This window comes from Takifugu rubripes, chromosome 2, assembly GCF_901000725.2.
Source record: "Takifugu rubripes chromosome 2, fTakRub1.2, whole genome shotgun sequence".
In the NCBI taxonomy this organism is placed as follows: domain Eukaryota; kingdom Metazoa; phylum Chordata; class Actinopteri; order Tetraodontiformes; family Tetraodontidae; genus Takifugu; species Takifugu rubripes.
The window spans coordinates 995,179-1,019,716 of NC_042286.1; the positions used below are offsets into that span (position 1 = coordinate 995,179).

Below are 24,538 nucleotides of genomic sequence, written 5' to 3' on the forward strand. Positions count from 1 at the left end.
AAGCCCTAGTTGTTCATTTAAAATTAGGGGACACATAAAGATGCTGGTAGACAGAGGGGTAGAGCTGTTATTGAGCTCACCTCCACCCACATCATGCCTGCCCCCAAGCCCTATGTTTGTTTATTAACCGTCTTCTCGCCCCCAAACCGAGCAGCCCGAGGGGTCCACAGTAGAGGCAGCCTGAAGCCCCACCATCACTCAGAGCCAGCAATACCCGCCCCATGTCAAGGGGGAATCCTGAGTCACCGAGTCCCACACCCCTGAAAGGATCCTGTCATCCCATACGAACCCTCAAACAAGTCTAGATATATTCCCATACACGCATGTATTCATTGACTCAACACCCCCCCCCCCCACACACACACACACACACACACAGAAAAACACACTCACTCTCTCTCTCCCCCACCTATTATCTTAGCTAGGCAGCATGCACGGCACTGCAGGCAGCACGGCAGAGCACAGAGCCCTAGGAAAGGCCCCAGCTCACCCCCAAGGACCGTAGTCTGTGGGCCCCTGGCCCCCCCAATGCAGGTAGAGCCTCCGGCCCAGGGGATGTTAGAACTCACTTACGAAAACTCATGGTGGGACCCAAGAAGACAGACAAGGAAGGCAGCTTCAGCAAATTAACAGTTTGCTGGGAAAGCACGACCCCTGGCCAAGCCAAAGTTTTGTTGCATTTTTCGGCTCCTTACACTGTATTTTAGAGAGGACAAGTCATTTCCATTCATAGAACAAGTGTTTGTTTCAATATTTTCATCACGGCATGAGCAGTAATGGACAAATGCATATCAGCATTCTAGGAACTCAGCAGAAGGGTTTGTTCCATTAAGAGTTTTAAAATTAACTTCCTTTACTTGTGGTGCAACTGGAAACTTGAAATATTTTTAAAATAACTTTTCAGCTTTCGTTTTTGAGACAAGGGAATGCTGAGAGACATTCCATTTTTGTGAGGAAAATTAGACCTATAATAGAAATGTTTTTTGAGGTAACAAAGCTAAATAGGATTTACATTTCTTGAAGGTATTCCGAATGCTAAACTGCTTCTAACTGCGACTTGGGCAACTCTGCTTCAATGTCAGATGTGGCAGATCGAACAAAAGAAAACAATGCCCACAACGCCACCTTAGGACTTTCACCTAAAGATTCAGCCATTACCTTCTTGAGGGTTTCCCAGAATCAGAATCAGAGTACTTTATTGATCCCTTTAGGGGGTGTCCATTAGGGAAATTAGCATCTCCCCAAAGAAACGTACAGCACTGTTTAAAATATTAAAAATAATAAAAATAGAATAAAATAAGAAATAAAATAGAATAAATTAAAAATAGAATATAAATATAAAATATAAAACTATAGAAATGTAAATAAATGAACTGAATGAACGGAATGAATGGATGTCCCAGTATTATGTTATTGCAGTGTTGTTCCAGTTCTTCTGTTGGCCCTCCTCCCCCCCAGTGAGGAGTTGAACAGTCTGATGGCTCGGGGGATGAATGAGTTCCCCAGTCTGTTTGTCCTGTACTTGGGGAGGCGCAGCCTCTGGCTGATCAGGCTTCTCTGGCTGTGGATGACAGTGTGCAGAGGGTGGCAGACATTGTCCATGATGCTCCGCAGCTTGTCTATAGAAGCTTGTCCCAAAGACCACTTATGCACAGATAAATGCACAAATACAGGCACGATGCTTAGTGAAGTAACCGTTATTTCATGATTGATAAAATCATCAATCAAGGAAGGACAAACAGCGGTTCTAAAAGTTCTAAAAAATAGCTGCAGCTGCACCACTAGTAACCAATTACCTGAGAGGAAGCAGCTCTGTTTTCCTCACCCCATACAGGCCCCTGAAGGTGGTGGGGGTAAGAGTGTTGACCTGCAGTGGTCTGAGAAGACCTCCTGAGAGCAGCTGAACCACTGCTGGATGGTCTTGTTGGCAAACTATAACTGTAGTATTTTTGACAATATGTAAAAATATGAATTTCTTTTATTGTTGTTTATGTTTATTTATCTTGGTAATCAGTAATATTGTACAAATGTGCTGATTTCAGTATCTGGTAAGTGAGGACAAAATTGTTTAACTATTTTGGCGAATTATTCTCTTGATTATTGCTTTAAATGAGTAAATGTACTTTGACTTGTAAGTAGTTTTGTCAAAAAATTCTCTCCTCTTATTATTAGATTTATTTCATATTAAGTTGCAACACAAGCTGAAACATGAAAACAAACTATGAATTCCAAATATGAAACAGTAAAATTCTATTCATTTAAAAGCAACAACAACCAAAACCAACAGCTAAATTTCCCTCTCGGAACCTAAAAGAACCACTGAACTTCCCTGCATCCAATAATAGTAAATTTCCAGATATTTGGCTTTATAAAGGTAAATGTAAAATTTCAATAAAATGCTGAACATTTGTAGATAATATTGTTGGACAGTGATCATAAGATTCTTCCTCTTCAAAAATAATGAGTAATAATGAGTTGTTGTTTTTTTAGCTAAGTCCCTATTAGACAAACTCCGTTAAACCCATCAGTCTGAACTCTGAACTTTGCTTTGTGTACATCTGTTACTTTTTAAAGAGCTAAAGGTCTTGTTGTCTTAGCCCAGAAAGTTGGACAACACAGAAGAGACATTTCTTTTTATTTCCAGCCCATAATGAGTTACAAAAAAGCCTTTCTTCCTTTGCTCCTGAGTATTTACACACTGGCTCGTAAGTACGATTCTTTATTGTTATGTCTGTGTATAAAAGTGTAAAACCTGCAGTTTTAGTACGACCCTGGGTTTGGTAGAAGGCACTCATAGGTAATTCTGACTTGAATTTTGCATTGGATGTAGCTAGCTGCTGTTTAAATTTGTGCTGTTTTTTACGAACGCTCACTGCCTTGTTTTCCAGAGGAGCTGCGTGACAACACGAAAGGAACATGTGTTTGTAAGTCACTTATCAATCACATCTACTGACAGCATGAGTGAACGTCTGCTTTTCTATCACATTTGAATTGGCTACATCTAAATTTTAAGTCAGGTGACATTTTTTAAGGTTTGACGCTCTGGTATATGTTAGGTGCTGCTAAATATAGCAAGTTGATTGGTTACAAAGAGTGATGAGAGCGTGCAGGAGACTCCTGTTCTTAGGGTCCAGGTTTATGGCACAGTACTATTATATAGCCCCAGTAAAGATAGTTTATTTTGGAGAGTATTTAAAGCATCAACAGGAAATAAAGGTGAAATTAAGGCATTTTGTGTGCTTTTGTGAGTTGATTCACAGATGATTAGGAACCTGCTGGCAGGTTAATTGTTACTACTAAACCAATCGCTTTAAAATTTAATCAGAATGAGTAAGTGTCCTCCACCAATCAGTTAAACACCCTATAAAATACCTAGTTTGTGAGTTGCCAACTTACATTGACATCATTCTTAGCCAGAGTCTGCAACCCATCAGCAGGAATAAGCGGTTTACCCATTAAAGAGGTGATTGATCAGCATAAAGGATGATTAACAAGTACTGCTTGAAATTTATTAATATAGGCCAGTATCTATATTTCAGTCGCATAAAGTGAACGGACATCATATGACTTTCATATATCTTGGTATCAATTTGTGATTAATAAGTGGCCGATTACACAACCTTGAGGAACACTCTTTTTTCAACTAGTAATGCTTTAAGCTGCCCCCCCTGCTGGCAGATGGAGACATTTGACTTTGACTCAGAGTTGATTGAACTAACTCTTAACACTTGACGTTGAGTTGGACAGCCCAGACTTCAGGTTTTGACGCAGCGTTTGGTGAACCATCTTCCTGAAGAAGGACCCTGGGTAGAAGTGATCTTCTGCAAACCACCCAACTGCTTGTTGAAAATGCGTGATTCAATCAATGGAATCAAATGTCTTTGAAATATTAATAGAATAGAATTAGTAGAAAGCACTGTCAGTGTTGCTAAGATACGCCTGTGATTCTACAAAGACACGTGGGGCGGATTTAAAGAAAAACAGATCACGAAGGCTTAGAAAAGAACAGAAAAATAAACAGGAATGGCAGGTTTCTTCCTGCCTGCTATGCTTCAGCAGTGTAGGTTTTTAGTCTTGTAAGAAATACAGAAACTAAAAATAAAGGGGAATCCCAGAGTGACTGAAAAATCTTACTAATTATTTCATTCCAGTAACATCAAGATTCAAGCCCTTCAAGAATTATTTGTACCAGTACACTACAGAGAGCCGAACCGCCATGGCCACCGCTGCCAATGGTGTTCAAGTGTCCTGTCAGGTACTCTTTGATTCCCTTGTCTGAGTTACTGTTATGTCCATGCTGTCTCCCTTTCCCTGCACTGATATTAGCATTGACATTTCTTCAGGTAGAGATTGAAGTTCCTCAGCCATGTAAATTCATCATGAAAACCAGGGACTGTTCTCTCAGCGAGATGTCGTCCACCAGGCCTGATAGAAAACCTGTATTTGTGAAGTCCTCCAGCTCTGAGGACTTCTTCTTTGCCATGAACAGGTTAGCAGTTAGCATTCCCCACATCATGTGAAACACAGGGTTTAACGCCTCTCGAAATGATTTATTTGATCTTTGCAACATTCCTGTCTGAAATATCGTAATCGTTAGAATCTGCTGACTCTGCAGCTCACTGTCCAGAGGTTTTCATTTAAAATTTGCATTGCAACCTCACATAAGTATTGGAATGCTGAATAGACACCTGCGGGACACAGCTTCAGTCAAAGTCTGTTTATGCTTATACCTTTATATGTGCTGCATGTGTGTGTCCATGTCCACTTTCCTTAATGCCAACAGGGAATGAAATGAGAATATTGAGACTTTTCTGATGGGAAATCCAATTGTCATGAGTTGTTTAGAAAGCCAGTAAGAATTAGAGCTGATTAATGAGTGAGCATTTATTTACAACAAATTCTTCAGACTAATTCCAAACGTTTTTTTGTTTTTTTTCCAGGACCGCGTTGAAATTTACTGTGGATGACAACAGCGATATTCAGCTGTTCCCTGAGACTGATGAAGCAGTCAAAATCCTCAATATTAAGAGAGGGATCATTTCAGCCCTCATGGTGCCCATGAAGGATGAAAAAAGGAGCCTATCGGTAAATCTCATCTGTATTTTAAATTTTAATAAGTAGTAAATCAATGGAATACTTGGGACAGCAGATATATAAAAACCCAGACAGGAACCAAAATCAGTCAGCAACAAGCTTCAGGAGAAGAGATTAAGCGGGTGAGTCAGAGTATATGATGTGAGGCTTTCCTGAGCCTCACTGGGTGGTAGGAGTGGCAGGGTATTTACAGCTGTGGGGAAAATGTGGAACCCCTGGAATCAGCTTCCTAAACACTTTACTGAAGAAAGGCACTTTACAAAAACGGTGGCTGCCTGCAGCTGCAAACAATCATACTGCCTGCAGTCTGAAAGCTGTGACACAAGATGAAATGTCCACCCTCCTGTACTGGCAGGTACAGTACGGCAGACTTCAGCCAGTGCTGGCCCGACCAGAAAAAGTCCACAATCATCTTCTGGACTCCTTCGATTAGACCAACAGGTGACGGTAAGACTGTCAGTCTGTGCCAAAGGCTCAAGGCGACCAAATTATTGACAATCAGGACCCCTGTAGGAAAGCTGAGGTTGCATCCATTTCCACTTAGACAATCTTAGACACACCTGTTCCATAGCAGCCTGCCAGTTCTTCTTCTCAAAGCTTTCTATCCCAAGGAACATACCTCAGAATTTCAAGCCCTGTCTACCCCAGCTGAGGTTTCCTGGTAGCCTTGGTCTGTCCCTACCTGTCCACAGCACAACCTGCAGAGCTCCATTCTTCTCCCAGTTTACATTAGCAGAGGAGGAGCAGTAGAAGGAGCAGCAAAGGGGGGGGGGGGGGGGGGGAGTTGTGCATCACATTCATCCTAGTCATTATCATCAGCAACCTATTTGGGAGCTCTTAGCATTTTTTAAACTTTTTTTTTTATGCTTTAGCATCTTTCTTGGTGCCGTCATATGTTTCTTTAGACGTAACCGTTTCCTTTCATCGACTCCCACAGCCTTCTGTAGTGTCAGTGCACTTTTCAAGAACTTCTCTGGATCTGGGAAATTATCAGCCACCTTCACAGACTAGCCAAAAGTTTCATCCAGGAAACTGTTGATGTCTTCCAGGGTGTACAGGTCCCCACTAAGTGACTGGCAGTTAGCTACAGACACACAGTCAGAGTCAGACTCCATCACCTCCTCCCCTTCCTCATCAACACTCTGCATTTCTACTGGCTGATCACTGAGCTGTACACCAGCAGCCTGACCTTGGTCATCACTGACCCCCTCAGCTCCTGTTTGCTCCTCCTCTTCTGTTGCTCCTGCCGGAAACTCCTCTACTGCTTCTGTCTGAACATTTGCTCCTGTTACTCCTGACTGCACCTCCTGTTCCTGCCCTAAACACGGCTAAACAGTCACCAGCTGCTCTTTGCTCCTCTGGCTATTGCTGCACCTGTCCGCTAGAGCCCCCTCCTACCGTCAGGAGAACCTCCTCCCCTGGCACGGATGGCTCAGGTTGAACCTGCACCCCGGATTGAAAGAGACGGTGTCACCAAGGATGCCATCCCCGCTGTGAAACACGGAGAACCCTCTGCTAAACTGCACCAAACCACATGACAACAACCACCCAGATGATAATGCAGACACACCGCCAAGAAGGGAAAAATAGAAGAGAAGAAAGGAGAGGAGAGGAGAGAGGAGGGGAGGGGAGGAGTAGAGAGGAGAGGAGACAAAAGGAAAGGAAAGGAAAGGAAAGGAAAGGAAAGGAAAGGAAAGGAAAGGAAAGGAAAGGAAAGGAAAGGAAAGGAAAGGAAAGGAAAGGAAGAGGGAGTTAGGGAGAGAGAACACAGGCGAGTGCAGGCTTAAAAAAAGTCAAACACAAGACAGAACCGGGTTGATACTACTTGTGTTTCTCAACGAACTGGCGCAAAACATGGGGAAGAAGAAGACTTTGACGGGGTAGAAACTGAGCCGATGAGCAGCAGATGTGTAGGTAGGTTGCCGGGAGCAACCACAGCTCCGCCCAGCCTGGAGGAAAACAGACATGCACAAGGAGATCCCAACAAGACACACAGAGAGGGGTGGGGGGACAACATCAAATCAAATCAAATCAATCATTATTTATATAGCGTCTTATACAATCAAAATTGTTTCAAGGCGCTTTCCAGAAACCCAGGGCCTAACCCCAAACAAGCAACAGTGGCAAGGAAAAACTCCCCTTTAACAGGAAGAAACCTTGAGCAGGACCAGGCTCATGGAGGGGGACCCTCATGCTGATGGCCGGCTGGGTAGAGAGAGAGGAGAGGAGAGGAGAGGAGAGGAGAGGAGAGGAGAGGAGAGGAGAGGAGAGGAGAGGCACAGAGCACACACAAAAATACACTATACAACGGGACCGGAGGTCATCATGCAGCTCCGAAGGCGGCGATACCTGTAAATGAATGGGGGGGGCATAATTATCAGCATAACTAGTCTGCTTGATGAGGAGGAGGTAAGGAGAGGAAAGGAGAGGAGAGGAAACCATGACCCAGTGGGGTGACAGAGGCCTGTCAGGTGATCATGTTTCTGGACCCCGGCAGCCTTGGCCTATAGCAGCATAGCTAAGATGTGACCTAACGATTAGACGACCCCCTAAGTATGATAATTTGTCTGTCTATGATAGTAACTGGAACTACAGAATTAGCAACAATAAGCTTTTTCAAAGAGTTAGGTTTTAAGTCTGATCTTAAAAGTAGCGATGGAGTCAACCTCCTGTACCTGGACAGGGAACTGGTTCCATAGCAGGGGGACCTGGTAGCTAAATGCTCGGCCCCCCATTCTACTCCTAGAAACTCTGGGAACCACAAGTAGTAGTTGAGAATCTACACAAGACACAAGTAGACACAAGTAGACCAGCATTCTGAGAGCGGAGCGGTCTATTGGGCTGATAAGGTATCACTAGCTCCTCCAGGTAGGATGGAGCTAGGCCTCTGAGGACCTTGTAGGTCAAAAGAAGGGTTTTAAAAATTATTCTAAATTTAACAGGCAGCCAATGAAACAACGCCATTACAGGAGTTATGTGATCTCTTTTGTCAATACCTGTCAGAACTCTGGCTGCAGTATTTTGGATCAACTGGAGGCTTCTTAAAGAGTTGTTTGGACACCCTGATAATAAAGAATTACAATAGTCCAGCCTGGAAGTAACAAAAGCATGAATTAACTTTTCAGCATCATGCCGCGTCAGTAGCTTCTTAATCTTTGTGATGTTCCTCAGGTGAAAAAAGGCACTTCTAGAGACTAATTTAATGTGTGAGTTGAAGGAGAGATTTTGTTCAAAAGTTACTCCTAGATTCCTCACAGAGAGACTAGATGTTAATGAGATACCATCTAGAGTGATCATATGATCTACCGGTAATCTATCCCTGAGAGGTTCAGGACCAAACACCATGACCTCTGTTTTTCCTGGGTTAAGGAGGAGGAAATTTGACGACATCCAGGACTTTATGTCTTTAAGACAGGTCTGGAGCTTCACTAACTGCTCTGTCTCCTCCGGTTTCATGGATAAATAAAGCTGAGTGTCATCAGCATAACAATGAAAATTTATCCCACGCTGCCGAATAATGTTCCCTAAGGGAAGCATGTATAAGGTGAAGAGGATTGGTCCAAGTACAGAACCTTGAGGAACTCCATGGCTAACCCTACTGTATGAGGAGGGAACACCATGGACATGAGCAAACTGGTATCTATCAGATAAATATGATCTAAACCAGTCTAGTGCTGTCCCTTTAATCCCAATCACATGGCAACATGGGCCTGGGATTAAGCTAATGGCCTTTGTATGCCTGGATTAACCACTCTGCTGTGATACTAATTTGTCAAATAACCTAGCATTTTAGTTCAGTCTTGTATTTCAGAATGTGGAGGCAGAGGACACAAAAAGATTAGACATTTATTGCCAACATTGAACTAAAAACAAAATCCCTGTAGGGAGGGAGGCAGGGTCTGAAGGATATAGGGTGAGAAATGTATTCCTTAAGGAAATATGCCATGTGAAAATATAAATGACACCTTTTTAATCATGTACTTCATGCAAAAATCTTTGCATTTCTATGTTATTTTTTCCAGCAAACTATCCATGGTCTGTGTTTGACGTCTTACATGGCGAATGCGAGGATGGATGTGGCTACGTATGTGGTTATGTCAAGAGATCTGTCACAATGTGACCAGTTCTACCACCGAGAACTGGCCAGCAGCCCTCTGGCCCTGCTGCAACGACTGGTGGGACATCTTTCTCTAACCTGCGTTGATATGATGTCCCTCACTTCTTGTTGTAGTTGTACTAGAAGAAGATGCTGTACTTTTAATTTTGTCCATTTGTTTTTAGCATCTTCCCACGTCAGAACTGATCAGAAATACTCAAAACTGCAACTATCAGTTGGACAACAAGGGGAAGTACCTCGTGACAGCAATATGCACAGAAAAGCACGTCTACAGACCATTGGCTGACAGGTAGGGCGCTATGAGCAGGGCCTGCACGCACAGTCTGACCGTGAGTTTTCTGCATCAGCTTCTGTTCTGCCCTGCAGGGGCGATGGAATATCCTCTGTAGTGGTCCAGAACCTCACTCTTCAGAGTTCTAAAAGAATCAGCAACAGGGTGTTTGGTGAGTTTCAATCATTCAAGTTGCGGCTGTAAAGTTCATTTATGTGCTCTTCACTCAGGTCCTTTGCACACAGATGTGAAACACACACAGAAAAAACAACTTCACTTTGAAGAAGTGGAGGATGAGGGACATAGTCAAACCAAGGAGACTGTCCTCACAACCCTGCACAAACTCCTGGCTTTGGCAGGAACAGATCAGGGTCAAAAGAGGAGTGGTCTTTTCCATGAACTGGTGTCCAGCCTTCGTGTTCTCCGCGACAACAACCTGAGACTTACAGTCTCAGAGATGATGCAAGCCTCCACCTGGCTCACCTGGCAGGCCCTGCTCCAGTGTGGAACACCAGGGTGTACAAGTGTCATGTTGCAAACTATCAAAACTTTGGATGGGGCCTCACTGGGGGTAGATGCTCTCGTCTATGGGCTAAGTCTACAGGCTAACCCTGATGCGACACTTGTCCGAGACATGCTCAGCATGGCTCAGCATAGACAGAGCAAGGCAATCATGTATGCTCTCGCCAACACCGTCAAAAAGTAGGCTTTAGATTCTTTTCTAGATTTAAAATGCAAATATTAGAGCTGTGTAATTTGATGACCACTAGAATGTTTTTTACCTTGTCCTCTGTAATTAACAGATACTATAAAGGTGAGGTTACAACAGTTCTCAAAGATGTGTCAGAGTTCGTGAAAGACCTCTTAAATAACTGCCTGGAAGAAGCACAAAGTACCAATTCTAACTCTTCCCCTGATGCTGATGAGATGACCTTTCTTGTTCTGAGGGTATTATTCCACTAAAGGCTTCAGATGTCTCAGCAGTCTTATAACTGGATTCTATCACAACATTTTCCTAACTTGCAGGTTGTTGGTGTTATGGGCCAAGCACTACAAGCTGTCAGCCCTGGCCTGATTTCTTCTATTTTGCAGTGTGTTAAAAAAACAGACATTCCATTATCCAACCAAAAGGCTGCTATACGTGCGTTTAGACTGATGGATGTCACAGATGAGGTACATTTCATTATTTATTCTTCATAAAGAGAGAAAATAACACAGCAATGAAATGCAGCTTTATATATGTGCTAAACAATTGGGGACTTTTAGTGGAATTAAATTATCCACAATATTTCAGACAATCTTTAATGTCATTATTAATAGAAGTGCTTATGTTAATTAATCATTTGGTCTCCTACAGGTGAGAACAGTTCTCCTCGAAGTATTCCAGGATGCTAAAAGCCCTGTTGAAAAACGTATTGCAGCCTACCTGATTCTGATGAAAAATTCCGAGCAATCCCCAGTTAGAGACATCCTTAAGAGTTTGCAGAATGCCAGGGATGAGCAACTGAAGAGCTTTGTGGTCTCTCATCTGATGAACCTGCACAACTCAGACCAGAAAATGAGGCAACAGTGAGTGAAATCCAATGCAAATAGCCTAGCGAGTATTTTATTTACCATACTGAAAAGGTTTTAATGTAAGGAGTCATAGGTAAAACCATCCTTTAAAGAATGTGTGTGTGTGTGTGTGTGTGTGTGTGTGTGTGGGGGGGGGGGGGGGTGGCTCTGCATGTAACCGGGTTTAGAACTGTACCCTCATCATGAAGGGTATCATGAAGGGTCAAAATAACATAATATATGTAATTAGAGTCTATGACTCCCACACTGGCTTGGGGGAGGCATTAACTTTTTGGCTATCAACTGTGCTTCTATGTTCAGGAAGGAGAGGATGAAGGTATGTCTGTAGTCAGAGAGAGGATAGGTGAGGCAGGACTAAGGCTGAGAATATAGGGACTCTACATATAGAGACTAGGACAGGAAATGCTAGAGGTTCTAGCAGAGCTAGCAGGACTAGACACTGCTTAGGAGCAAGGTACATGCTTTTCTAATATTGTTGTTAGTGCTAAGATGTGAATTAAAATAGAAGGAAAAACTTCAGTGGAAACTAAATATGACACATGGGGCACATGGTGTCACACGTGGCTAGAAATGGCTGTCATAGCATGGAGCATGAACATGCTATGTGACAAGGCCGTAGCTAGGGGCATTAATATTGTTTTTTCCTCCTTGGAAATAATTGTGAAAAACAGACTCCTCTTAAAAGCCTGGAAAAACTCAGAAAGCTGTTCTCATCCTGGCTTCTCACTGGTTGAACACCTGAGCTCGAGAAAATGCTACAGGTGTCTGAAATCAAGGACCAGAGGATTTGGGAAACGGCCTTAAATGATGCAAAGTGCTGTTCAAGAACATAAGGTCACTCGTCAGAGCAGTGGCAGCAACCCAAAGGTGGACCACATAAAGTAGATCAGTGGGTTTGTAGCCAGGCAGTATAGGGCAGGGTGACTGGAAGAAGACCAGAGACATCCTACATTTGATTTGATAAATTAAATGTTTGTAAAAATATATTCTTCTGACCAAAGATTTGGGGAGGAGATCATCTTGGCTTTTGGTCACTGGCTCTTCCTTACAAAGAAAATGTCCAGTGACAAATCCCGCAACTATAGAGTGGATTATGCTTTTGGCTCCATGCAAAGCGACATTATCTATGATGATATGAACACTTTACCAAAGGAGGTGACTTTGAGGACGATACTCAATGCTTTTGACAAGAACTACGACATTTTTGAGGTGAATGTATTACAGCACATTTGCAATAAATGAATGTAACTTTTGGACACATTTTTAAATACAAATTTCCTAATCCAGGTTGGTGTTGAGGGAGTGGGATTTGAACCAAAACTTGCCGCTCTTTTTGGGAAAAATGGCCTTTTCCCAGACTCAATTTCCAAATTTCTATACTGGGTTAGAGGCAAAGCTCCATTTCTCAGAGGTTTTCTGGAAATAATGACCCCTGTTACCGGGACCACAAAAAGACAGGTGACACATTACACATCATAAGAAATACAATATATTTACTTGTGTCAAAAACAAATATTATTTGAATATTTCCTCTCTTCAGGTTCAAGAAGATCTGATAGAAGACATCAGGAAGCGTGTGCAGAAGCTTGTGAGAGACATTCGCTTGTCTGAAGCCCCTGAAATTGTTGCATTTTTGAGTCTTCTGGGAAATGAATTAGGCTACATGAAAGCCAGTGAAATAAAAAAAATAGTGGAAACGTTGTTCAACTCTGCCCAAGGATTCATCCCTAATCTGACCACACAGGTTTGATGTTCTCCATTTTCAAGATAAATATGAATAAGATAAAGATAAATATGTCACAAAGGTATCGCTCAGTATAGCAAAGCTCTCATGAGTAACCATCACTTAAATCACTACATAAAGTATCCTGCAGCATGTTAAGATTATGGATGAACATTTTAATTAAGACAACCAACCAACCTTAAAAGAAAACTATAATATAATAAAAAAAAGAAAAGTTTATTGCAATCCTGTTTTTCTGATTTTCATGCAGCTTTCCTCTCTCTAAAACAGGCCTTTTGGGCTTTAACAGGTAGCACTAATAATGAAGCATTTGGCCACTATATCTTCATGGAGGAAGCCTTTTCTCTGCCCACATCTGCAGGCCTCCCTCTCAAATTCTCTTGGTCTGGTGTGCTTGCTCCTGGTGCCAAAGGAGGTCTGAAATACTCCCCTTCTAACGTAGGTTGTTTTCTTTCACCAGAGTAATTAACTTGGGTGGAGATGGCAGAGAGATGACTGTTACAGCACAATAACGAGCACACCTGTCTCATCTTTGGGTAGATTTGAATGTAGTTCTGAATGTAGTACTCACCTTTGTTTTGCATTTTCATGTCTTTTTGTGTGAAGCTGTGACCAAATTGCTCGCTCTTATTCATCATCGCATGATTGCCGTTGCAGGCTGACTTGTCCTTTCTGTTCTCTACTGGACTGGAATTCATCAGCCAAATGGGTGTGCACATTCCAGATTATGTGGAGGCTCGGCTTCAGAGGCACACTGAGATGTACCATGAAAGTTCCCTCAATGTGAAGATCACCATGAAGAAAAATCAGATCAGACTGTCCATCCCTGCTCCCACATCCAGCACTCAGCTGTTGAGCTTTAGGTCTGGATCCCTCACTTCCTGCTCCTGTCCTGTCCACCTTTCCTTCCGTAATTCTTCTCTGTTTGATGTACAGCCATCGCCTGCGTTTAGTATCATCCCATCGAACATTAATGGCTTCATCTGTGGTGGAGGATTGTGGTGAGTCACGTAACTGCTGGCCGTTGTTTAGTGGTCTACGTTTCTGCACAGTGGTCTGTTTCTCACATCACCCCCTGACTGGAAGCTCCAGGTAAGAAAAGGTCACAGGTCAAACCTCTTGTACAACTTCTTACAACACATTTAATAATGTATCACAAACCCAGAAAAGGCAGGATTGAAGAAAGTTGTGCTTTTTTCTTTCAGGTTTGCTTTTGAAGTGCAGCCTTCAGGGAACATTTCTGAATATACGGCCACGATCACAGATGGACGGACCAAAGAGGGTGGAAAGGGCATCATAAAAGTCAAAACACTGACCCTGAAGGCAGAAGGTACAGAAGGAGTGTGTGAGTGTGTGTGTGTGTGTGTGTGTGTGTGCGTGTGTGTGTGTGTGTGAGTGTGTGTGTATGTTCGAATCTGGAAGCTAATATTTCTTGCACACTTGAATAGAGCACAAACATGTTGCTTTAAGTGTTATTTTTTAAAATGCTTTTTTAAAATATAGTTGCGTCAGTTGACCAACTTAAATATTTAAACCATCCTCTCAGTCTTCTTGACCATGTCAGCCTTTCAGGGTCAGGCAGCATGGAATTCAGATGCTTTTTAACCATCATTGGTTCCTGTCTGGGGGAAAAAAAGTGGTTGGAGAATCATCAACTCTGTCCGACTCCGTAGCATTCTCTGGTCCCCTCCCCAATCTGGCCAGTGATGACATATTTAGTTGCATGTCGTAGCTTCGTCGCTGGCTGTCACGGTGGTGCCCCGAAAACCAGGTGTCCTTTGTAGACAATTGGAAGAGTTTTTGGGAAAAACCTGTCAGATTAGGAGAGACGGTGTCCATCCCACCCGGGATGGTGCCCCTCTCATTTCTTGTAAATTGGCCAAATTTATTAGACCCAAAGTGACCTGACAAACCAGGGTCCAGACCAGGAGCTAAAGTTGTAGTCTTACACACCTCTCTGCTGCTTCCATAGAACCCTCATCCACTTTGGACTATTAAATATTAGATATCTCTTGTGTAAATCCCTATTAGTGCACGACCTGATAGTGGATCACCACATTGATTTATTTTGTCTAATTGAGACCTGGCTTCAGGAGGAGGAGTATGTTAGCTTAAACAAATCTACTCCTCCTACCCATCTTAAATATCATATTCCTTGTGTTACTGGTTGAGGAGGGGGAGTGGCAGCAATCTATCACTCCAAGTTATTAATTAATCGTAGACTAAAACATGGTTCCAGTTCATTGAAAGCCTGACTCTTGGCATCACCCATCTGAACTGTAGCCACTTCTGTTTATAGTTGTATATCGGCCCCCTGCTGGTCCACATTCAGAATTCCTGTCTGAATTCTCTGATTTCTTATCTGACTTGGTCCTTAGAACGGACAAAGTCATTATCATTGGAAACTTTAACATCCATGTAGACGTTGTAAATGACAGCTTTAGAAATGGCTTCATTTTATTACTTGAGTCAGTAGGTTTCCTTCAACAGATTAATCAAGCAACTCATAACTTCAACCACACCCTTGATCTAGTTCTGACTTATGGTGTTAGAACATGTGTCAGTGTTCCCTCAGAACCCACTCCTGTCAGATCATTCTTTGATCACTTTTACATTTATGATTAAGGATTCTTCTATCCTCAGAAAACAGTCTTACTATAGCAGATGTCTTTCAGATAATGCTGTAGCTAGGTTTAAGGGTTAGGGTTAGGGTTAGGGTGATCCCTGTGCTAATCCTAGGACCACTGTGTTTCTCCAGGGATCAATCATAATCTTAGCCCTGTTGAGGTTGACTCTGTTGCTGAAGTTGCAGCAACATCACTGAGAATCACGCTTGATTCTGTTGCCCACCTGAAAAAGAAAATAGTAAATCAGAGGAGCCCCCTGGTATAATTCACATATCAGGACCCTCAAGCAGAAAGTGCGAAGACTAGAAAGGAAGTGGTATTCTTGTAAAATAGATAGCTAACATTTAGCCTGGAAAGACTGTCTGGTAGTTTACAAAAAGGCCTTCCGCAAGGTGAGAACAGCTTATTTTTCTTCTTTAATTGAAGAGAACAAGAATAACCCCAGGTTTGATTTCAGCATTGTGGCCAAATTAACCAAGAATCACAGTGTTTTAGATCCGCGTATCCCTTCTTCCCTTAGTGGTGAAGACTTCATGAGCTTCTTCACTGATAAAGTTCTGGCTATCAGAGAAAAAGCTAACCAGGCCACCCCAACAACTGGACCATCACCAGATGTGCTGACTGTGGGAACATACAGGTTCTCCAACGAGCCCTTAAACTCCTTCAGCCCTATATATTTTTCTGAGGCGTCATCGCTAATTCCGAAATCCAAGTCCACCACATGTCTTTCAGATCCCATCCCAACACAAGGATGTTTTACCATTGATAGGCAGTTCTATCCTGGACCAGCTCAATTGTTCTTTAGTGACAGTTTATGTACCCCAGTCCTACAATAAAAAAACCATCACTGGATCCTGATGTGTTAGTAAACTATAGGCCGATATCCAACCTTCCTTGTATCTCTAAAATTCTTGAGAAGGTTGTGGTGACTCAGTTACTGTAGCACCTGCAGAGAAACAGCCTGTTTGAGATGTTTCAGTCAGGCTTTAGAGCTCACCACAGCACAGAAACAGCACTTCTTAAAGTTACTAATGATCTTCTTATAGCTTCAGATCATGGACTGGTCTCTATGCTGGTTCTGCTGGACCTCAGTGCTGCTTTTGATACAGTTGATCACAGCATCTTGTTACATAGACTGGAACATGTGATTGGGATTAAAGGGACAGCACTAGACTGGTTTAGATCGTATTTATCAGATAGATACCAGTTTGCTCATGTCCATGGCGTTCCCTCTTCATACAGTAGGGTTAGCCATGGAGTTCCTCAAGGTTCTGTACTTGGACCAATCCTCTTCACCTTGTACATGCTTCCCTTACGAAACATTATTCGGCAGCATGGGATCAATTTCCATTGTTATGCTGATGACACTCAGCTATATTTATCCATGAAACCAGAGGAGACAGAGCAGTTATTGAAGCTCCAGATCTGTCTTAAAGACATAAAGTCATAAAGTCAGACAAATTATCATACTTAGAGGGTCGTCTAATTATTAGGTTAACATCTTAGCTATGCTGCTATAGGCCGAGGCTGCCGGGGTCCAGAAACATGATCACCTGCCAGGTCTCTTCCACCATATGGCTAAGTGTTAGTGCTGTTATGGCTAAGTGTTAGTGCTGTTAATGTGCTGGCTACTTGAGCTAAACACGTATGCTCAGATCTTTCTTCCTGTTAGCAGGTGATGACTCAACAGAAGCCAAAATATCTGTGAAACACAGCAGAAAGAGCGTCATGGCCGAGGTGCTCATTCCTCACTATAATGTGGAGGCAGGCCTTAAGATCACCGTAACGGACTGTGATTCCAAAGAAAACAAGATGTTTGGGACAACCATCAATGTGACCAACAGCAATGTTCCGCTGATGACTCTGCGTGCACAGACAAGGTTACAGCTATGAATAGATAAACACGAAGCTTCCGGAGAAAGCCGTTATTGCAGTTATTGGTTTGGCATTGCTCTCCATAGATTTGACAAGGGTGCCATGCTACAACTTCAGATGGACCTTCCCTCCCTGGAATCGAATGCCTCTTTCACAGCTGCCCTGAGGACGGAGGAGGATGTGCACATGGATGTAAATGCAGTCGTCAACCTCCCTGAGACCCGATATCAACAGGAAGCGTCCATCAGTTATGGTTACTGGCAGCCATTGTCCACATCTTTAGAGCGAGAGAAGACGGGTGGAGGACATCTGCTCTTACGTATCAGTTTCTTCATCTCTTTGTGGCTTTTCATAGATAATAACACGTTTGAAGTACGGCTGAAATCTGACCTGAGTTCCGGAATAAGGAAGTTGTTGCCAAATGTGGAAGATCATCGCAGGCGATTGCAGCATCTTATGGATCTTGTTCTGGATCGACAAGTGACCATGACTGATATGAAATATCGTCACATTATCTCCAAAGGGATAGAGGTACATTTTTATCCTTTTAATCCTAATTTCTATTCAATCTTTGCTTTGCAACCACTTTAGTGTGAATAGTGACATGTAGCCACTGTGACCAGGCAGCTAATATATGGCTTGAAAAGCTGACAAGGCGCCTGCCCGTCCTCGCTAACTTGCGGCGAAGGAGGAGTCTCTCAGATCTGACCTTGCCGGCACTGCCTGAACACCTGTTTCTGAACTGGTGAGTTTTTCATCTGGACTGATTACGGACAATAAAGCCCAGTGACACACTTTGCCACAAAATACTCAACCTTGTTTTTTGTTTTTTTTCCTTAAACAGGGATAGCTTCTTCAGATACCAGTTCAATCATGATGAAATGACCATCCTGTTTTTAATTCCATTTGGAGGACAAAAGTCTGAAGATCTGAATGTCCTAACGAGTCTGGCCATTCCACTTCATGGGCTTTATGTCCCCGACATAAAATATCAACTTCCATCTTTCATGATTCCACCTTCTTTATATTTGACCCTTCCTCTTTTTGGCTCTGCTGAAGCACACACCAAGATCGAGTGCAACCTGTACCACTGGCAGACATCCTTCTTTTTGGGCAACAAAACTATTGACGTTCCCACCTACGTTGCAGAGTTCAAGACCGTGGGTCAATCACCGGTGAAAGCGCTGTCATACACATTTGAAGGTAAACATGCTGACACACGCGGGGCACAAAGAGCACACTCTTCAACTGAGAAAAGCCTTTTAGTGCCTTTGTACAGCTGAAATCTGCTCCTGTCGGTGACGCTTGTAGAAATTGTGCTTGAAATTGTGGACATTTTGTACCACATGTTTGAGAAAAAATACTATTAGCAGTGGGAGGGTGTAATAACTGACTCTTGGCCAAACTGCCAACCCTCCAAATAGATCTTCTCCATTAGAAGTGACAGAGATTACATCAATTGAGATGTGTCTTTCCATCTGTTTCAAGGCAGCGGGCAGATGTCGGGAAGAGCTGACCATCAGTCACATTATCAACTGGATGCCTCCTTCAGCCACAGCCTCCTTGATGCAAGCGTCAGTTTCACAGAAATGCTGAGGGTGACCGACAAGCTGCGTGCAAGAGTCACTTGCAAATTTGAAGCCTCCAGTCTGGCAGGTCTACAGGCCTCGCTCTCCTACTCTGCTCAGTCAGCATCTACTCTGAATTCTGATGAAGTGTCAGGAGACGGAACTCTGCAAGGATCCTGTCAGTTGGGTTCATCACACATCACCGGCTCGTACACCCTCAGCTACAACCTCCATCCAGCAGATGGAGCAGGACGAGGAGAGTGGACGTTACGCCTCAGCTCGCCTCTATTCCACATTCACAACAGGATCCACGTAGCGTATGTCAACTCTGAGCTGAACGTAGTGTCCAAGACGAGCACTGACAATAATCCCGCGATGCATTCGGCAGAGCTTCGATATAAAGATTCACAGCTGACCGTGAGGAGTAACGCCGCTGCTAAACTCTTCAGCGTAACAGTCAGTAACAGGGCGGAACTCGCCGTGTCTGGTCACGCGGCCTCCCTCACAGTCGAGTCGCAGGCAGATGATGACAAAAAGAGAATGTACACACTTTTGACGGGAGCAGTGGATTCACATGGGCTGGAGGTCATCGCTGAAGCTGCTCTCATGTTTGCTGCAGATTGCCACGGACAGCAGAAAGCCTCGCTTGTGGTCAGCAGGAGCCACCTGTCCACAAATGTGACACAGATTTTTCAGTGCACCCCAGTGGAGGTGGAGGTCAGTCTCAGTGGTGCCATTGAAAGCGGCGGTAAAGCCATTCTGGACCTGAGAAGCTCAGCAGTGGCTGTGGACAGCAGAGGAGAGTGCACCATGGAGGGAAAGGTCACACCTCAGGAGGCGTCTCTGTATGCTCTACTGGCAGGCCGCGCATACGATGCGACCACAAGGAACCATGTGAACGTTGTCCTGAATGGAAGAGCTCTGAGCATTACCAGCAATGCCATGGGAGCAATAAAGGAACTCACAACGGAGAACAGCCACTCACTGACCCTCACCCTGTGGACGCTGACGCTGGAGTCCCAAACCAAGAACTTCCTTCACAAAGATGTTTACTATAATCACAACTCCAAAGTTGATATGAAGCCATTTTTGTTGTCATTTGCTTTGAGGAACAATCTGAAGATTCATGAGGTCATTTTCAGCAATGGAGTCTATATGAAGCTGGAGCCATTTAAGGTGGATTTGAGAGGAAGTATGAGGGGAGCTCACAGAGGAGATCACAGCTTCACACATGTATATAGTCTCAGCTACGACAACAACTACGGGACAGCAAAGTACAACACCACCGGGATTGTGAGCAATGCTCAACTCAACCACACGTGTAATCTTGCATTTGCGGGATTCACCTGGGCTTCAAACTGTGACGTGCGAATCATTTCTGATCCTCTACGCTTTGCCAGCTCCGTCCGCGCTGTGGCCGTGCCCTTCAGACTCACAGTGGACGCCTTTGCCAGGAGTGACACAGATATACATCTCCAGGGGAACCACACTGGGCAGCTGGACAGCACACTGCTGTTGACAGCTGAGCCTCTTGCTCTGGCCTACTCCCACCACAGCCAGCTGGAATCTTTGCACATGCTTCAAAGTGAGAACATTTCCACCAATGCAGACAACAAAGTTAGTGGACTCTTGACACCAACTGACCAATCACTAACGTGGACAGTTAAGTCTAAACTGAACAACAGCACTTATTCTCAAGACGTGAGTCTTTACAATAATCCCAAAATTATTGGGTTCAACGTTTCCTGTTTATTGTTGACGGATGTTCTCGGCAAATACACCAAAACCAACTACTCGGGGAGAGGAGTTGAGGAGCTGAGCATGACTGTAGGTCTGACGTACGAGAAGAGCAGAGCCTGTTATATCGCTGGCAGCCCCTTCATTGAGAGCTTTGCAGACGCTTTGGAGCAGATCAAGGACACGACTATACAAGCTTTGGTATCACTGCAACGGTATATCCAAGGCCTAAATATTCATCAGATCATTGTGGACGCCAAGGTCAAACTGATGGAACTTCCAAAGCGAGTGAGAGACTTCGTGCAAGAGCTGGTCTCAGAAAAGAAGATTAATCAAGTCAAAACGAAAGTTGATTTTTTCATGAAGGAGTTTATGGTGACAGTGGAGGACTTGGAGAGTGGCATGAAAATATTCTGGAAGAAGCTGGAAAATACAATCGCCAACGTCTCCGGAAGACTGGAAACGCTCACAGTTGCGGTCAGAGGCTACATCACGTCTGGTCACTTTGCTGCCAAGGTCACAGCTCTGCTTGCCCAGGCTGGATGTCAGCTTCAGGCTTTTGAGATGAAGTATAACATCAAGCAGTCACTTATAAAAGTACTTGATGCTGTTCAGGAATTCTTCAAGCATACGGAAATGTTACCAGAATGGCTCAAAACGGCTGATTCCAAGTGTAAGATGTCGGAAAGGTTCCGAAACAAAACGTTGGGAGTGAAACAAACCATTGAGACCTTTGACCTCATCTCGTTTTCTCAGGCTGTCGAGGAGTACATTCTCTCCGTCGAATGGGCCGCTTATGTTGACCAGTTCTCATATCGGCTCTCATATTCGCAAATGTCTGAAAGAATCGAGATGATGAATGACATCATTTTAAACTGGATTGATGAATATGAAATACCCAACAAACTCAATGCAATATATTTTTACATAAGGGATCTACTTTTGAAGTATGGCCTTGATGATTCATTCAAGGAATTAGTGGATCAAGTCGTGATTCTCATCAGGGAATTCAAAATTGATGAGACTGTGCGGCTAATTGTAGATGCTCTCAAATTGCTCAATGTCCACCTTGCTTATGAGAAGATGATGCACTCTCTGCAACAAGTGGTGACACAAGTCAAATCAATTGACTTTAAGAGAAGCATTGAGGACCTAACTCGATATATTTCTTTGGCGCTTAAGTCAATGAGGCAATTGGACTATGTAGCTTTTGTTGCAGAGATCAATCAAAACATCGTGTCATTGACGAATCAAATCAATGAGCAGTTAAAAATTTTTGACATTGTGCGAAAAATCGAGGGCGTCAGAGTTTTTCTTAGAGAGGTCAAAAGTTCTTTATATGCGTTTTTGGACGAACTCAGAGGCACAAAGATCTCCGATGCCCTCAGGAAACTGGAAAAAGTGATTGAGACCACAATTTATAATGACATCAAGATAAAAGTGCTAGACATCCTCGAGGATGTCAGAGAAAGAATCTCCAACATGGACATCCGAGAGGAAATATACTTTTACCTCCACAGAGCCAGTATGTTCTATTCCAACATGGTCGCCTTCATATCGGTGCAGTTGGGCCAGCTGCTGGACAGGCTAAAATATCTGGGAAAGAATGACAGATTCATAGGTCACATGAAGGAAGCGGCAACCGGGGTTCTGGAGGGACTCACTGGGGCTAAGATCAAAGTTCCTACTTTTGTTGTACCCCTCACTGATCTTGTAGTCCCTGGGTTCACACTTCATCTGAACAGACTGCACGAGCTTCAAATACCAGCTCAGATTTCAGTCCCTGAGTTCACCATCCTCAACCGCTACAAAATTCCTGGCTGTACCATCGATTTTGATCGGTTCAAATCTCGAATCATTCTGGTGATAGAAGCAATAAAAGGATTTGAGATCCAAATGCCCGACCCCGAGGCCATTTTTGGGGAACTCAAAATGCTGTACCTGTTTCAACTGCCAGATCTTACCTTTCCAGAAATAACCCTGTCAGAAATAACCTTTCCTGCCATGCACATCCCCACATTGAACCTAACAGACTTCCAAATAGAAATGCCTCCTATTCCAGAGATGGAGGCCTCTGAGATTTCCAGTGACAGTTGTAGCGCGACGTTCGGCAAACTCAGGGGAGAATTTCAGGTGAACTTTCCGCAGTATGCTCTTGTAACCACGGGAAAAATGGCAAATTTTACGTCTGCGCTAAGAAACCCACAGTTTACAGGCAGCGTTACTTCACGAGCAACATCCCCCTTGGAGTTCTTGGAGCACAGCTTTGAGGCCACAGCTAGTTTGGAGAACTTGCTCTTCACGGAAACAATGAAAGCCACCCACACGACCTTCTCCATCGATCACCAAGGATCACTAACAGTCACTCAAGGTTCCACAGAGGCTTCCGCTCATACTTGGACCAAGGTCACAACACAAATATACCGTTCAGATCTGGCCAACCGCATGACCTTTGCATTGGGGAGCGCCGTGCATGTAGCTGTGCACACAGCCTGGGACTACAGCTTGTTCATCGCAGCAACTGATACTGTGAGTCTTGGGACTGTGAAGCACGAACTGGCAGCCATAATCCAAACTGACCAATTGAGCATAAGCAGTGAAACCAGCGGCAATGGCCAGTGGTCTGTTCAGGGTTACGGCGATGAAGGCACACACACAAGCAATATAAGATTCAAGGCGAGTTTTCAGAGTGCTGAGTTATACTTTGCAGGAAAAACCAATTCTCAAGTCATGAGGCTCAATCACAGCCTGATGGCTCAGTCAGCAGACTGGCACCACCTTCTAGTTCAGGCAAGATATGAAACTGACGTTCCCTTTGCGACCAAAAGCATTGTGGATATAAGTGGAGAGGCTCATCCTCTGGACTCCAAAGCTGCACTGTTGATCTCCCACAGTTCTGAGTTCACTGGGAATGTCATCGGATCCATGGAAAATGAGGTGGAAGTTTCACTTCAGGGGTTTGAAATTGTTCTCAATGTTGAAAATAAAGTAAAGGCAAAGATTCTCTTGCCACTGAAAATGACGGGGAAGGTGGCTCTTCAACAAGCTCATAGGGCCCTGCTGATGCCTGAGAGGCAGTGGTATAATTGGGTGGCTTTGGCCAGCTTCAACCACTATCACTATAATTCTAATGTTACTGCAGAGAACAATAAAATGGAGCTCTACCTTCACGTATCAGCCAGTGGAGAGGCCAATTTAGGTTTTTTGACTGTTCCCCTTTCTGTTCCAAATATTACTGTACCATTTCTGGAAATCGAGACCCCTCGCGTTCAAGGACTCTCGCTGTGGGATTACGCTGGATTCAAAACCTTACTTTCTACTCCTCGACAGTCTTTTCAGATAAACCGGAAGCTAATTTACTATAAAACCACTGATAAAGACAGTGTTCAAGTGTCCCGCAAACCATATTAAAGAGCTGTAGGGGACAAGGGTCAGGTCAAACACACAAGCCACAACACACCCAATGCAAGCTAAAGTAATGCAGGTTGAAGCCTCGACAAGACTAAAAGAGTCACACAATGATACAGTCAACACACGTCCAACAGGACCGGAACTGTCCGATTTTCCTTTGTATTTGCTCCAGTCAGCATTCCTATTCCACCATGATCACACTGTCAGAGCAAGCCTTAAAAATGAACAAACACAGCAGACAATGCGGCTCAGTCTCGTGCCTCTTCACTCTCATTATTGGATGGTTTGAACGGAATAATAATAATAGCATAACAAAGGAGGATAATGAATCTTGCACGTTGTGAAAATATATATTACTTTTTATTCTGATCAGAAACCGTATATTCTGTAACTGCAATGTGTATTTTTTAGAATCTCAAGTTAGGCCAGAGATTCTGTGATTAAAGGATTGTTTCTGTGGCTCGAGTGCTTTCCTGGGTTTTCCAATAGCCCTGAGCCTCTGAGTATGACCAGGAGGTA

General features: G+C 43.6%; 1 protein-coding gene across 6 annotated transcripts; it reads left to right on the plus strand.

Annotated features, from left to right (window-relative positions):
- The first annotated feature begins 2,568 nt into the window (after nt 1-2,568).
- On the plus strand, nt 2,569-24,479 carry LOC101066626 (apolipoprotein B-100-like). Of its 6 annotated transcripts, none has more exons than XM_029826826.1 (25): nt 2,569-2,705; nt 2,889-2,924; nt 4,152-4,255; nt 4,344-4,489; nt 4,941-5,085; nt 9,117-9,269; nt 9,376-9,500; nt 9,578-9,654; nt 9,728-10,184; nt 10,286-10,430; nt 10,509-10,655; nt 10,840-11,051; nt 12,059-12,266; nt 12,345-12,515; nt 12,598-12,801; nt 13,072-13,239; nt 13,459-13,664; nt 13,738-13,893; nt 14,007-14,131; nt 17,101-17,308; nt 17,390-17,556; nt 17,659-17,834; nt 17,927-18,048; nt 18,148-18,506; nt 18,792-24,479. In XM_029826826.1, the coding sequence occupies exons 1-25, from the start codon at nt 2,651-2,653 to the stop codon at nt 24,017-24,019; spliced, it is 9,300 nt and encodes a 3,099-aa protein (XP_029682686.1). In that variant the 5' UTR covers nt 2,569-2,650; the 3' UTR covers nt 24,020-24,479. The 6 variants fall into 6 exon arrangements, with proteins under 6 accessions (XP_029682686.1, XP_029682664.1, XP_029682674.1 ...); XM_029826831.1 differs by having other exon boundaries at nt 2,570-2,705; nt 17,104-17,308; XM_029826804.1 differs by having other exon boundaries at nt 17,390-17,834.
- The last annotated feature ends 59 nt before the right edge of the window (nt 24,480-24,538 follow it).